The sequence below is a fragment of the Hylobates moloch genome, unplaced genomic scaffold, assembly GCF_009828535.3.
Source record: "Hylobates moloch isolate HMO894 unplaced genomic scaffold, HMol_V3 SCAFFOLD_2, whole genome shotgun sequence".
NCBI lineage: Eukaryota > Metazoa > Chordata > Mammalia > Primates > Hylobatidae > Hylobates > Hylobates moloch.
The window spans coordinates 151,013,260-151,026,905 of NW_026652277.1; the positions used below are offsets into that span (position 1 = coordinate 151,013,260).

General features: G+C 37.2%; 1 protein-coding gene across 11 annotated transcripts in view; it reads left to right on the forward strand.

The window, feature by feature from the left end:
- Nucleotides 1-13,646, forward strand: part of EYA4 (EYA transcriptional coactivator and phosphatase 4) — a 292,396-nt gene that overhangs the window by 143,074 nt on the left and 135,676 nt on the right. For 10 of the 11 annotated variants that reach the window (XM_032159299.1, XM_032159291.2, XM_032159305.1 and 7 more), the window contains exon 3: nucleotides 4,643-4,692. In XM_032159299.1, the coding sequence (XP_032015190.1) occupies nucleotides 4,643-4,692 (50 nt within the window). Of the gene's footprint in view, nucleotides 1-4,642; nucleotides 4,693-13,646 lie in introns of those variants that run through there. The other variant, XM_058435568.1, reaches the window with a different exon arrangement.

The following is a 13,646-nucleotide window of genomic DNA, read 5'->3' on the forward strand; positions in this document are numbered from 1 at the left end:
TTCTTTGAAAATTGTTCCACAGAACTTTAATTTCCACTCTTAGTTTTAAATGGGAGATATTAGTCAAGAGTACAAAGTTTTACTTATGCAGGGTGGGTCGTTCCCAGAAATTCACTGTACAGAATAGTGCCTATAGCAACAATATAGGCACTAATATTGTATATTTTAAAATTCACTGAGAGTAGATTTATATTATGTTCACACACACACACACACACACACACACACACACACAGTTTGGGAGGAAACTTTTGGAAGTGATGGGTATGTTCACAGCATAGATTACAGTGATAGTTTCACAGGTGCCTTCTTATCTCAAACTCATCAAGTTGTATGCATTAAATAGGTGTACCTTTTTGTATATCAATCATACCTCAATAAAGTGAGATTTTAAAAAGAAAGAAAAGTAAACTAATGAACGCAACTGGCAAATGTAGCATAGGAGAGAATGAAAGTCTTGATATGTGGCCTTAAGTTGTAATTCCAGTCTTGCTAGTGTTAGCTGTGGGATATTAGGCAAGTTGTTGAACCTCTTTGCACATTAGTTTTCTCGTTCATAAGAGGAGGATTTTATTCATCATACCTCTCTACATGCATTAAATGAGATTATATATATACATAGTCTAGCAGAGTGAGTGGAAAAGAATATTTGCTTAATAAATGGCAGTAAATATGATTGTTGCATAATTGAAATAAAATTTTAAATATTAAGATGTTTTGATCTTCATTTTGAACATTTTTAATTCATATGTTTATGAATTTTAGGTTCTTCATAGGTTCTGGTTAAAATGCCTTCATAGATCTGGATTTGAAATTTGCTACATAACTTGCTTTCAGGTTGTCTGCTTCTCAGTGTTAGTATATGGGAACTGGGAAGAAAATTGTATGTATCTAAGCACTGTGCCTGGCATGTGGTAAACACTCAAAAATTTTAGCTATTATTCATCCATTCCTTCATCTAAAACATTTAGAATTTTGATATTTGTGTTTTCATTGAATACTAATAGTTACTTTTCTTAAAATAGTTGAACATTTAACTCTTTTTCATGGTGCTTGGAATTTTCCTGTATTTTTTAATTTCTCTGAAGAGATATTGCATAGGTTAAAGTTCACTTTATTTGCAGCAAGTTGCATTCATTTACGCTATTCATCCTTTCTCTCTTGGTGTGTGTGTGTTTGTGTGTGTGTGTCTGTGTATATTTCTATGGAAAAATTTTCAACATTTATTTTTTTATTTATTTGCCCACTCCCTTGTGTGTCTTGTGAAAACTAGGATTTGAATTTAACTTTTTGGCATGAAATTCTGACTCATTTCTTGGCCTGCTTGTTTTCCACTTTATTCAAAACACATTCAGAAGTAAGCCTGGGGTGATGGTGCATGCCTGTAGACCCAGTTATGTGGAAGGCTGAGACAGGAGGATGGCTTACACTAGGCAGTTTGAGACTGTAGTGCACCATGACTGCACCTATGAATAGCCACTGCAATCCTGCCTAAATGATAGTCATTGAAGGTTCTATATGTTTTGTAAGAATATTCTTTCTTATGTAGCATATATGGTTCAGCACTTGCCATTTAATGAAGTCTCAAATGGAAGAGTGTGTTCAAATTAGGTAAAACTATCCATTTGCCTCTAATTCTATGATCAAAACCCTATAAATATCTTTCTTGATGATTCCTTTAACTCCTCTACCTTAATTCAGAAATAAGATAGGGTTTTGAAGTAATTTGAAGATGTCATAAAATAACCTTTTTTGTCTTCGGTATATCTAAACTTTCTTTTCAAATACAGATAAAAAGATCTGATAATATTCTAGTTAATACTTCAATCAATTACAATATTCTGTCAATTCTATCTCAGAAGTGTTCGTCAAAAACACCCTTTCAGTTCACCCCATGGCTCCTGTCTTAATTTGAGTCTTCACCATCTCTCACTGACAGATTGAATGGTTCAAAGTAGCATTTGGGGAACACCTACTCAGGGCTGGGGATATAATGAGGTACCAGATCAATACCGTGTCTGCCTTCATGGAACTTCTACTATCCCTTTTGTTGCATTAGGCTTTTCCCAACTTTCAGCCCTCACCTCATCCCCCTTCCACATTAGCTTCTACAGGATCTCTACCCAGTTTGTTTTTTACAGCCTTTCAATGGTCTTCACTGACCAAAGGTTAAATTCCAAATTCTTTACCACATATAAGGGCTTCATAACATGCTTCCTCTGGCAAACTTCTTGACACTGAAATACCTACCATTTCCCACATACAGTCTCTGAAGACTCAATTCAGAACTCACTTTCTTCATTGCCTTCTCCATCTTCCTTTGGCTGGGTTAATTTGTTCTATGAACACTCACAATACTTTAGATAGACTTTCCCTAGAGTAGTCATGGTATCCTAAATATTATTCTTCTCTCATTTGACCAAGAACAAATGAATGAAACCTCTAAAAATAACCACTCTGCTAAATGGTTATTTTAATATCTAAAGGAATTTCTAATTCATTCTTTCATCACATGCCTGTTAAGCATTGGTTATAAGTCTGGGACTCTGTGGGTAGTAAATAGCAAAAACCCTGTAGATGTGTTCTCTGCATTTACTGTTACTACTTTGAGAATAAATTAAAACAAGCAGAACTTTCTAGTAAGTTCTTTGGGGTAATTATGCTTTGGAAAGCCGTGGGTGTTAAAAACTAAAAAAAGTTAAATGATAGGAAGCTTGTCTGTCTCTGACTTTCAGTTGGGAGCATATGTCTAGTTTGTGGTGGTCTGGAGCTTCCTCAGCCAGTCCCAAGGTCCAGTCATCATGGTCTTGAGGAAAGTGACATTCACCTGGGGATAATTTCTATGTATTCATTGGGCAGTTCATATACTTTTTTGACGACGATAAATCATAGGCAAGAACCAGTAGGAAAGAAGGTTCTTTTTTTTACAGATATGCTTTCCTTTTAATTCTTGTTTTCCTCATACAAATTTAATGGACATAAGACTTGTGGGATTTGGAGTGAATTTTATGTTTACATTTTAAAAAGAGTATTTCCCCCTCCCCACCCCTTCCCCTTTTCTCCTCCTACTCCTTATTCCTCTTCCTCCTCCTCCTCTTCTTCTTTTTCCCTTCCCTCCCCTCCCCTCCCTTCCTTCCTTTCTTCCTTCCTTCCTTCCTTCCTTCCTTCCTTCCTTCTTCCTTCCTTTTTCCTCCTCCTTTCTTCCTCTTCTCCCTCTCCTCCGTCTCTTCTTCTTTCTCTTTTTCCTTCCTCTTCCTTTTCTCATCCCCTCCTCCTTCTCTACCTCCTCCTCCTTTTTCTTCTCTCCATGAAACCGCTTTTTTTTTCTTTTTTCTTTTTTTCTTTTTTTTTCCCCTCCATCTCATGGTACTGATTACCATGTTAAGGGCATAGAAGACATTACATAATAAAACAGGATGACAGTCTCTTTGCTGGTCAGTTTTATTTTCATATTGTGTAAGTGTATACACAAGATGCAAAAGAGACTACAGAGTTAACCAAGAAAATAATTGATTTCCCAGATTATAAAAATGTCTAGACTTTGTATTAAAAGCAAAAGACAGGGATTTTTGAAAATGTAGCGTTTTTGTGAGTTTGTTTTTTAAGCATTCTTCTGAGACAGAGGAGGAAAAAATTACTTTGTGAGTTGGAAAGACAATGCTGTATCTTCAAAGCTTAAGACTTACCTTTAAGTGGTACTGTTCATATTACAATTCACATTGCACACATGTTCCTCATGGTATATATTCAGTAGAATATTTTTTTGCTTCCAAACCACATATTGGAAGTAAAACTCCTTGGATTCCATAGGTTGCATAGTTAAGTTATTGAAATATGAACCCCCAGAAATAGTGGGCTTGTAAATGTATATTGTACATTTTTCATATTAACCAAGAGATTTTTGAAGTTTAGTCTACTCTGCATATACTTTTAAGACCATAATAATCAGATATAGATATATGTGCTTGAAGTGAAATTGTGCAAAGCTATGGATTTCACCGTCTTTAGAGGATTTACCACATACTTTTGTCCAGAAATAGATAGCATGGCCTTGAAGTATGAGTTATTCTCATCCTTTACCTCTATGGGTTAAAAACCACAAAGTTTAAATATAGTCTGCAAGATATACTGAAAATATATGTGTGAAGCAGTGCTAAACTTAATTGATATGTTGAGACATATATAAAACATACAGCCACTAGACTGAGAAAATGAAAATTAGTGTATGAACATTTTAGTTAATGCTGTGCTTTGCATCAAAACCTGGTGTTTATTATTATGTGCTTTTAGTAGGAGACAGAAGCAGTATCAGTTGGAAAAACATTTCTTAGTGGATTCAGAACAGTGTAGCTTTCTAGCTCCTAAGTGGGAAACCTGGTTCTTTGGTTTCTTTGTTCCTAGTTAGGCTTATCCCCAGTTATTTCAGCTGAACATTTTACATACTAATGGAATCCAGGGAAGGGTATTTGGCAGCTGTTCGTGGGATAATAATGACATACACTATTTATGCTGCTGCTATAAAGTGTGGGGGGTATTTTATAGAGAACTTGGTGAACAGAGCTGTATCCACTTTAATAGTGTGTGAACCTGAGTGAGGAAGTTGTATTTTCATATGAGAATAACTAGTACTCTTTTCTTACAGGTAAAGAAAACGTGCACAGAATCAGATGTTTCAGAATCTCAGAATTCCAGGTACAGTAAAATAAAGACCAAGACTCCACTAAGGAGAATTACAATTTTGGAGCACTAGTAAGATGTTATACCTGAGACACAATTGTGATTTGAAACATTGAGCTTCTTGAAGAACTTATCTTTATGGAAACTGTATATCATGCTGGCTGGCGTACCACTACTCATAATATTAGTAAAAAGGACTGGATTGAAGTCAGTTTTAAGGAACAATAGTGGAAATATCTCTAGAAATACGTGAAAAAAAATCCCTTGGCATTAAGTTAATCTTCATTTTTTTGTTCTAATTTCTTTTTATAATGTTTTGAATCTAAAATTGTGCCAGATACTGAATAACTGTCAAATCTGTGTTTACAAAAAAAAACTATGATATTTCTTTTTCTTTGCAGTGAAACATTGCTAGATTTTGAGAATGTTGTCAAATTAGGAAACTCATAGTTAATTTGGCATTCTCGTTTGGGTTGTTTGGAACCTGTGGAAATGATGAATTAAAGTGGTCAGACCACTTCATATAGGAATTTAGCACCATTTAGTTGTTTGTGGTTGAACCAGATGCCCAACAGATTTTTTTAGACCTACACATTTTCATTGCTTTCATTTCAAAGTCCAGGCTGCAATTTTGAATGGATAAGTAAAAGTCTCGTAAATACTATGACAATAATAAGCACATGTTCTTACTATGCTATGAGTGATATGACTTAACCTATTTGTATTCAATTGAGAGATAGGTCTCGGTTTATTTTGTCCCACTTTCTCCAGCATATAGTGCATGTAGTGATTTTCTTGGTACATGAAAACATTGCATATCTGGGTAAAATGTTAATGGCCAAGACCAAGGTGGGTGGATCACCTGAGGTCAGGAGTTCAAGACCAGCCTGGCCAATATGGTGAAACCCCATCTCTACAAAAATACAAAAATTAGCCAGGCATGATGGCGGGTGCCTGTAATCCCAGTTACTCGGGAGGGTGAGGTGGAAGAATCACTTGAACCCGGGAGGCGGAGGTTGCAGTGAGCTGAGATCGTGCCATTGCACTCCAGCCTGGGCAACAGAGCGAGACTCCATCTCAAAAAAAAAAAAAAAAATTTAATGGCTGTTATGTTTTTCTTTTTGTAGAGTAAGTGTATCTTATGTATAGTCCACTTATAGTTTGAGTAACTCTTGTTTTGTTGTATGCAGTATGATATTCCTGTAATTGATTCCTATACATATTATATTAAAATGATTGCATATGGATTTTCCCTTTGGATCATGAAGAGCATATGATATGATATCCGATTTTTGATCTTTGATCTTTGTTCTGTGTAATTAGCTATCAAAATGGAACTAATTTTAGATTATTGGAGCGTTAGGAAATGGATGAACCACTAAATGTTTTCCTACAAAGCAGAGTAGTTCTAGGATGTGCGAACAGAAGGGAAGACTGGGGCTCTATTCCTTGGAGGCACCTCCTTCCTCAGTATTTGCGGACCTATATAAGTGACCTGCCTATGACTTGCTTTTTAAGGATGATATACGCAATTAGATAATTTTTGCAAGCAGCTGGTCTTGGGAGTTAGGAAAAACGGAACAATATAATCATCCTTATTATTAATATTTCATATCAAAATTTTTTAGCTTTGAGGCTACTCAGGATTTTTGGACAGATAATACTATGCTTAAGTAAATTTTAAACTAACAGAAAGCAATCAAACTGATTCATTGTTCATAGTTGGTATCAGTAAGTTGGAGAAGAAATAGAGTTCAGAGCTCAGTGTATTTAAACCTGGAATTAAGTCATTCTTTTTTATCTAGAAAATCCCAGCCCATGTGGCCTTAAAAATATAATTTTATTTTTAAGAAAAAAATAGTTTTTTTAAAGACTGCTTAAAATATATTTGTCATTTAATAATAGATGTCTCTCTAAATGGAAAAGTAGCCAAAGTTCCTGGAAATCAGCAGTTAGTTGCCATGGATTAGCTGTTTAAAGTTTCCTAATCTATAATATAAATGGGTAAAATCAGGCAAATCAATTTCTAAGAACTTCATAACTTCGTGATATCAAAAACAAGCAAACAAATACAATAATTTTTCTTAAAATGTGAGATGGAAAGACCTTCAAGAAGACCTAGAGTCATTTATTGGTTCAAGTTTGCCCAGACATTTTGATAGCGACAGGTCTCCTCTCTTGACCTGTGGTACAATGGCCAATCTCCACACTCTGGTCAATATCTATCAATAACGTAAAAATGTGACTGTTCTTGGATCCTGTATTTATTCACCAATATTAGGTCTGAGAGTGCCAGAACTGGCACTTAGTTAATATATTGATGGAACACCAAGGAGAAAATAAAAATATACTAAAAAGCACTCAGCACAAAAAGGATACAAGAATTTACTGAATAGTGAACAAATTATATGCAAGTACTGAGGTTCAGTTTTTGTAACCTGTCAAAAAACAAAAAAATGACAACCAAACAAGAAAAATGTCTCTAATATAGACACTAGGCAGCATTATTTTAATACATACATATATGGGTACATTCTTTTTTGTTCATTAAGAACCACAGGGCCTGATGCGGTGGCTCACGCCTGTAATCTCAGCACTTTGGGAGGCCGAGGCGGGCAGATCATGAGGTCAGGAGATCGAGACCATCCTGGCTAACACAGTGAAACCCCATCTCTACTAAAAATACAAAAAATTAGCCAGGCATGGTGGCGGGCGCCTGTAGTCCCAGCTACTCAGGAGACTGAGGCAGGAGAATGGCGTGAACCCAGAAGGTGGAGCTTGCAGTGAGTCGAGATTGTGCCACTGCACTCCAGCCTGGGTGACAGAGCGAGACTCTATCTCAAAAAAAAAAAAAAAAAAACCCACAAAATATATATATTTTATATATATATTATATATGTATATATTTTATATATATTATATATGTATATATTTTTTCTCTCTCCTCTGTGTGTGTATGTATCTCTCTCTCTCTCTCTCTCTGTGTGTGTGTGTGTGTGTGTGTGTGTGTGTGTGTATGGAAGAGAGAGAGAGAGAGACAGAGAGAGAGAGAGATTCAGATTGAGATTTAAAGCCCGGGGCTAGGTAGTTTTATTCTAAACAAATATCAAGTAAAGAATTGAACTCAAAATGAAATACTGTATTCGCATAAAATGTGAGCCAGAGACCTACTGCCTAAAAAATGCTGCCTCACTTGGAACCTAAAGCTAATATCATTCATTTATTTAGTTAGCTTTATAGTATGTTGGTTTTGGATTTGAAATGATTAGAATAAATGCAGATGGAAAGTGTTTTTACAGTAGGGAAATAATTAAATTGGGTGTGGAGACTTTGACAAGAGAATTCTTGAAGTGACATATGTGTATCAGCAAATTCTTTTTCTTGCTTGGCCTTAATTCTTTTGGGAAGAAATGCTTGGGCTGCAGATGTAATGGTATATTGGGAAAAAGAATTTACAAACGCATGGAATATAAGTAAGGCACCAAACTATCTTCTTTGAAATAGCATTACATGTATATAGTATAAGCCAGACGTCAGGGATAGTATTCTTTCCCTGTTTCCTAAAGCTACTAAACTTGATGTCATGTGGAAAGGGATATGATGTGCTTTGTGTAAAATTTGACATTCCTTAAATGTTCTTCTTTTTTTGCTTTCCTCTGTGTTGCTAACCATGTCCAGGATGTGCTATTGTTCCTAAACTAATGTTAACCATAAAATGAATTTATGAGAAAAACAAAATTAATATCCTTACCCTAAAATTAAGTTTGTTACTAGATAGACCATCTTAAAACATAAACTGAAATGATATTTTGCATTGTTGTTTTTTTCTGTCTTCATGGTGAATTTATTTGTGTCAATTTGGGTCCCATTCGACTCATCACTGAAAATACATGGTTCCTGTTTAATGTAATAAATAGCTCCTGGACAAATGAATTTTACAGCAGAAGTTTCCATGAGTCTTATTTTTTTAACTCCTCTACTTTCAGTCCTTTTTATTTCTGATAATGAGGTGAGGAAATGATTTATCTCATTCTTGTATTGCATACTTCACAAATATCTTAGGGTGTCTCTGTGTTAAAGTAGTCCCTATAACACACAAATGATTTCTCTGTTGAATTTCTATTTCTGTTTCTCTTTGCTTTTTCTCTCTTGGGCCACTGACTAGCATTTTCATCAAGAAGAGAGCAAAGACATAGGAAGAAAATAAAACTCAAAATAGGAAATTCTTATTTTATACTTGTTTTGTTAATTAGAGAGTGAATAGAAATAGAAATTGTGGTGAAATTGGGCTGTGAAGTGACTTATCAGGAGTTAAGCCAGCTCTTGTCCTTTAGTAGCTTTGTTTCATCCTGGCCACAGTGTCACCAGTAGAATATAGTAAGGAGATCTAAGGAGAATCTTAAAATATAGGAAGAACTTATGGTATGTATGAGCTAAGATGATAGTTTTTCCACATGGAGAATAACAAAACATTCTGTGGGTAGTGGGGAGGATTTGCTCTTCTCCACTTCGTAAGTTAAAGAAATTGAGTTTGCTGAGAACTTAATGATTACCTGAAATTAGCAAAGGCCTTGGCCTGTGTCTTCTTGCCCTAGTCTTTACTAACTTTCCAGTTATTAAGAGAAAGGCAAAATGACTTTCCGGTTTTTAAAGAAGCATTGGAATTAGTTTCAGTTTAATATGTAATATTTAAGTGAGCCTCAGGGAGTTTATCTATTCAATGTCTACATGAAACAGCTTAAAAAATGAAATTCCTAACTCCTATTATGTAGACAGTTGTGATTTAATAACGTTTAATATATTCTATTATACATACTTATTTGCTAGTAAAATAATTATTGCAGTACTTCCAGAAGACTGAAATGTTTATCTGCATATAATTGCCGGTCTCAAAATTAAATGCTGTATTGTTTTCAAAGCAGGGAAAGCTGAGGGCTCCTTTGTGAAACATGCATAGTATTTCACTGTGTCAAATCGGAGGCCCATCTAGCCCAATATTCTGTCTCCAAGAAGTACCAAAAATTATTACTGCCAGTTTGCGTTTTTCTCAAACCTGGAAGTTTGGAATATAGTTCTAAATACCTTAGATTCTCTCAGTAACACGATCTGGTTGTACAGTCCACAGAATTAGGTAACCATTTCTTGGACTTAATTATATTATTATCATATATTATCTTTTTGACTAACGAACCCAGGAAATTACTAATCACAATGCAAAGTAATAATTAATTCCTTTAATTATTAAAAACCACCTCTTTCAAATTACAAGGCATACTTCCCCTGAAAATGATAGATATTCTAATAAGTAAATATTCTAAGAGTGTGATTTAATTCTCATGTCATTTATTTAACCTGAGTCATATTATAGCTTAATCTTTTTCTTCCCAATTTGGGAAGTGTTTTGTCTTGTTTCAAAGTCTGGCCTCATGTGGATGCTTCTCTAGTCTTTTCATCATTTTTGGCTGGCATTTACTGGAGATTTTCAGAATTTGTTTTACCTTTTCTGGGGTGTGCTGACAGATTCCTGCAGCTGTGGATGCAGACGGGGCTGTGAATGAGGGTGAATGCTGTCCTCTGTTTTGCTGTTAATTGTGTCTTCGATAGCTGACCTATCTTGATCCTTTGTTCATGGTGGCATCCTGTGCTGATTTCCTCAGATAATTGTCTGTGGTGTCTGCCAAATCACTTATTTCAGTGATAATTGCAGAATTAAAAAACAGTCTCGGCCAGGCACAGTGGCTCACGCCTATAAACCCAGCACTTTGGGAAACCGAGGCGGGTGGATCACCTGAGGTCGGGAGTTCGAGACCAGCCTGGCCAACATGGTGAACCCCTGTCTCTACTAAAAATACAAAAATTAGTCGGGCATAGTGATGGGCACCTGTAATCCCAGCTGCTCAGGAGGCTGAGGCAGGAGAATCACTTGAACCTGGGGGGCGGAGGTTGCAGTGAGCCGTAATCATGCCACTGCACTCCAGCCTGGGTAACAGAGTGAGACTCGGTCTCAAAAATAAAAAAAGTCTCAAAACATAGACTATTGTTTCCTAAATGTCTTATCACATGTGTGCCCAATTGGCCCTTCTAGTAACTCATTGGGAACTCCTGGTAACTTATCTTTATTGGCCAGTGTAGCTGAGTGTTATTTGTACACTTGTTGATTTCTCTCTGCACTTCCCCTGTAGAGTTCATCATTTTCTAAGATTAAATGAGTGGGCAAATGATAATAAAATAGTACATGTCCCTTCTCATTGTTACTCAGAGAATAGTTGCTTATTATGTGTGTACATTGAAGAAGACTCATCCTAAAACCCATTAAGGAAAAAGGATAGGCTGCAACCAAAAGGAAGAAGGGCCTCACTGTGGCATTTCTTCATTCACACCGTGTTTATTTAACCTTTGCCTCACTGTCTTCAGCTCCCTAGGTTTTATTCTTGATGCTTTTGATTTCGTTTGTTTCATACTTTTTCACGTATAATCTCTGTTTACAACTCTTGATGTGGCCCACAGTGCCTAGCATGCTCCGCCCACGTCCTTCTGCTTCTGCTCAGTGCGCATTAGGTGCTTCTTGTTAGGAGGTCTGCATTCACCAGTGCTACTCGCCTCTCTCTACAGAGGCTGGGACTCTCCTTCCCTTTCAGTTTCTCCTTTCCCCTCCCACCTTCGCTTACCTACATCATTTCAAATGATCTTCCAGATGTTTTGCGCCTGTGGCAGCACTCTCCCCTTCTCTAATTAGAGACAACTTAATGGTTATTCATTTCACTACTATAGAGACTTAGAGCTTGATTTCATAGGTCAGGTATCTACAAACTGTGATCTGAAAGGAGAGATTACTAGGGACAGACCTTTAAGTGGAGTGGCCGCCAAACTCCTGAAGAAGCTCAATGCTTTAAGGAAGCCTTCCCTAGCCAGCCGACTAGTCCAGCCCCACCATCACATGGCCACAGAGTACCATGTTCTTCTTCAGAGATTCTGCATTTGGTAAATGCCTCCTCAGTTCACCAGACTATAAGATCTATAAGATTAGAGTTCATATCTGCCTTTGTTCACCATTGCCTCATTAGTATACAGCACAGGGCCTAGCACATAGCAGGTCCCTAGTACATATCTGTTAAATGAATGAATAACTTCCAAATACACAAATCTGGCTTGCAATTGCTCCTGGAGTATCTCTTTTAACCACAAATCCCTAGTGTAATTTCGTTAGGGATTTCTCTCTGCCATCTCAGCTCCACTTGTGAAAAATTGTAATTACACTTCTTTCCCCAGGGTCTTTCCTTTCTAGTGATAAATAATTGTCTCAGTTGTCCTGTCTCAGAACTTTTGAGCAATCTTTGACTTCTTGCTCCCTTTCCTAATCCTGGTGGTCATCAAGTTGACATTCAGCTATAGCCCCCCAATTTTCTATGAAACCATGTTTTTTGAATTTTCCTCTGCCGTGCTTTTTGAATCTCTTTATCCTGCCTCATCTCACTGCCACTATGAAAGTTCAGAATCTTGCCATCTCACCTCTGAATGAATGCAGTAGGTCTTCACATGGCTTACTTGGGTCTAGACCCTGCCTTTCTGTTCTGCCAAGACTGTCAGAGAGGCTTTCTTAATGACACTTTCCATAGGGTGTTGCCCTGTTGGTCAATTGATCAGGCAGTATTCAGTAGACAGAGTATATACATAAGCATGAGCAAATAACCTTAAGAATTTATTTGTGCAGGAAGTAAAAATGTGAAAATATACTTTTTGTGCCTAATTACTGCCCACAAAAGGTCGGGGGTTTTCTGGGCTACCTGTTGTCCACTCTCCTAGTTCCCTTATTTTTATTTTTATTTTTATTTTTTGAGACAGACTTTCGCTCTGTCACCCAGACTGGAGTGCGGTGGCAGAATCTCGGCTCACTGCATACTCCACCTCCTGGATTCAAGCGATTCTCCTGCCTCAGCCTCTCGAGTAGCTGGGACTACAGGCGCCCCCGCCACCACACCTGCCTATTTTTTGTATCTTTAGTTGAGGTGGGGTTTTGCCATCCTGGCCAGGCTGGTCTCAAACTCCTGACCCCAAGTGATCTGCCCACCTTGGCCTCCTAAAGTGCTGGGATTACAGGCGTGAGCCACTGCACCTGGCCCTAGTTCCCTTATTTTGCTCTGTTAAATGTTGCTTGAGTCTCATTTTGTATTCTACCTATAGTTCCAAACTGACATAGCAGTGCATGGCTCTAACATTAGTCCCAGAACATTCTAGGAAAAAATATATACCAGTTACGTAGGTATGGTTTTCCATCTCCCCTGCTGTCTCCATTTCCTACATATATCATAGAATAAAATCGTGTATGTGTGAACTCTGTGGCCACCCAAGGGCATCTATTTTTAGGTAATACTTATCTGGTAAGTTCTACAGATGAAATCATTTCATTAGAGGGATAGAGGAGAATAAGAGCACCTGGGGGTTAGGAAGGGCTTTATAGAAGATTGGGGGGCTATAGCTGAATGTCAAAGAATAGATAAATTTTGAAGAAATGAAGGAAAGAGAACTCACAGTGAGGTACAGACAAACAAACAAACCAAAAAAACCCAGGAGCTGAAATTGAAAGGTATGGTTTTTGGATAGTCCTACTTGATCCAACGTGAAGAAATAGTAGATGAGATTAGAAAATTAGGGTAGGTTAGCACAGCTTGTGGCTGGTTTAGCTTGCTAGTTGTTTTAGTTAGGACTCTTATTGGTTGCAGCTACTGTTGTCAGCCAGTTGAAGCAGAAAAAGGAAGTTTTAGTATCTATTATTTTTTGGGTTTTTTTTTTTTTTTTTTTTTTTTTGAGATGGAGTTTCACTCTTGTTGCCCAGGCTGGAGGGCTGGAGTGCAATGGCACTATCTCGGCTCACCACAACCTCCACCTCCCGGGTTCAAGCGATTCTCCTGCTTCAGCCTCCCGAGTAGCTGGGATTACAGGCATGCGCCTAAGCAAAGGGTTAATTTCTT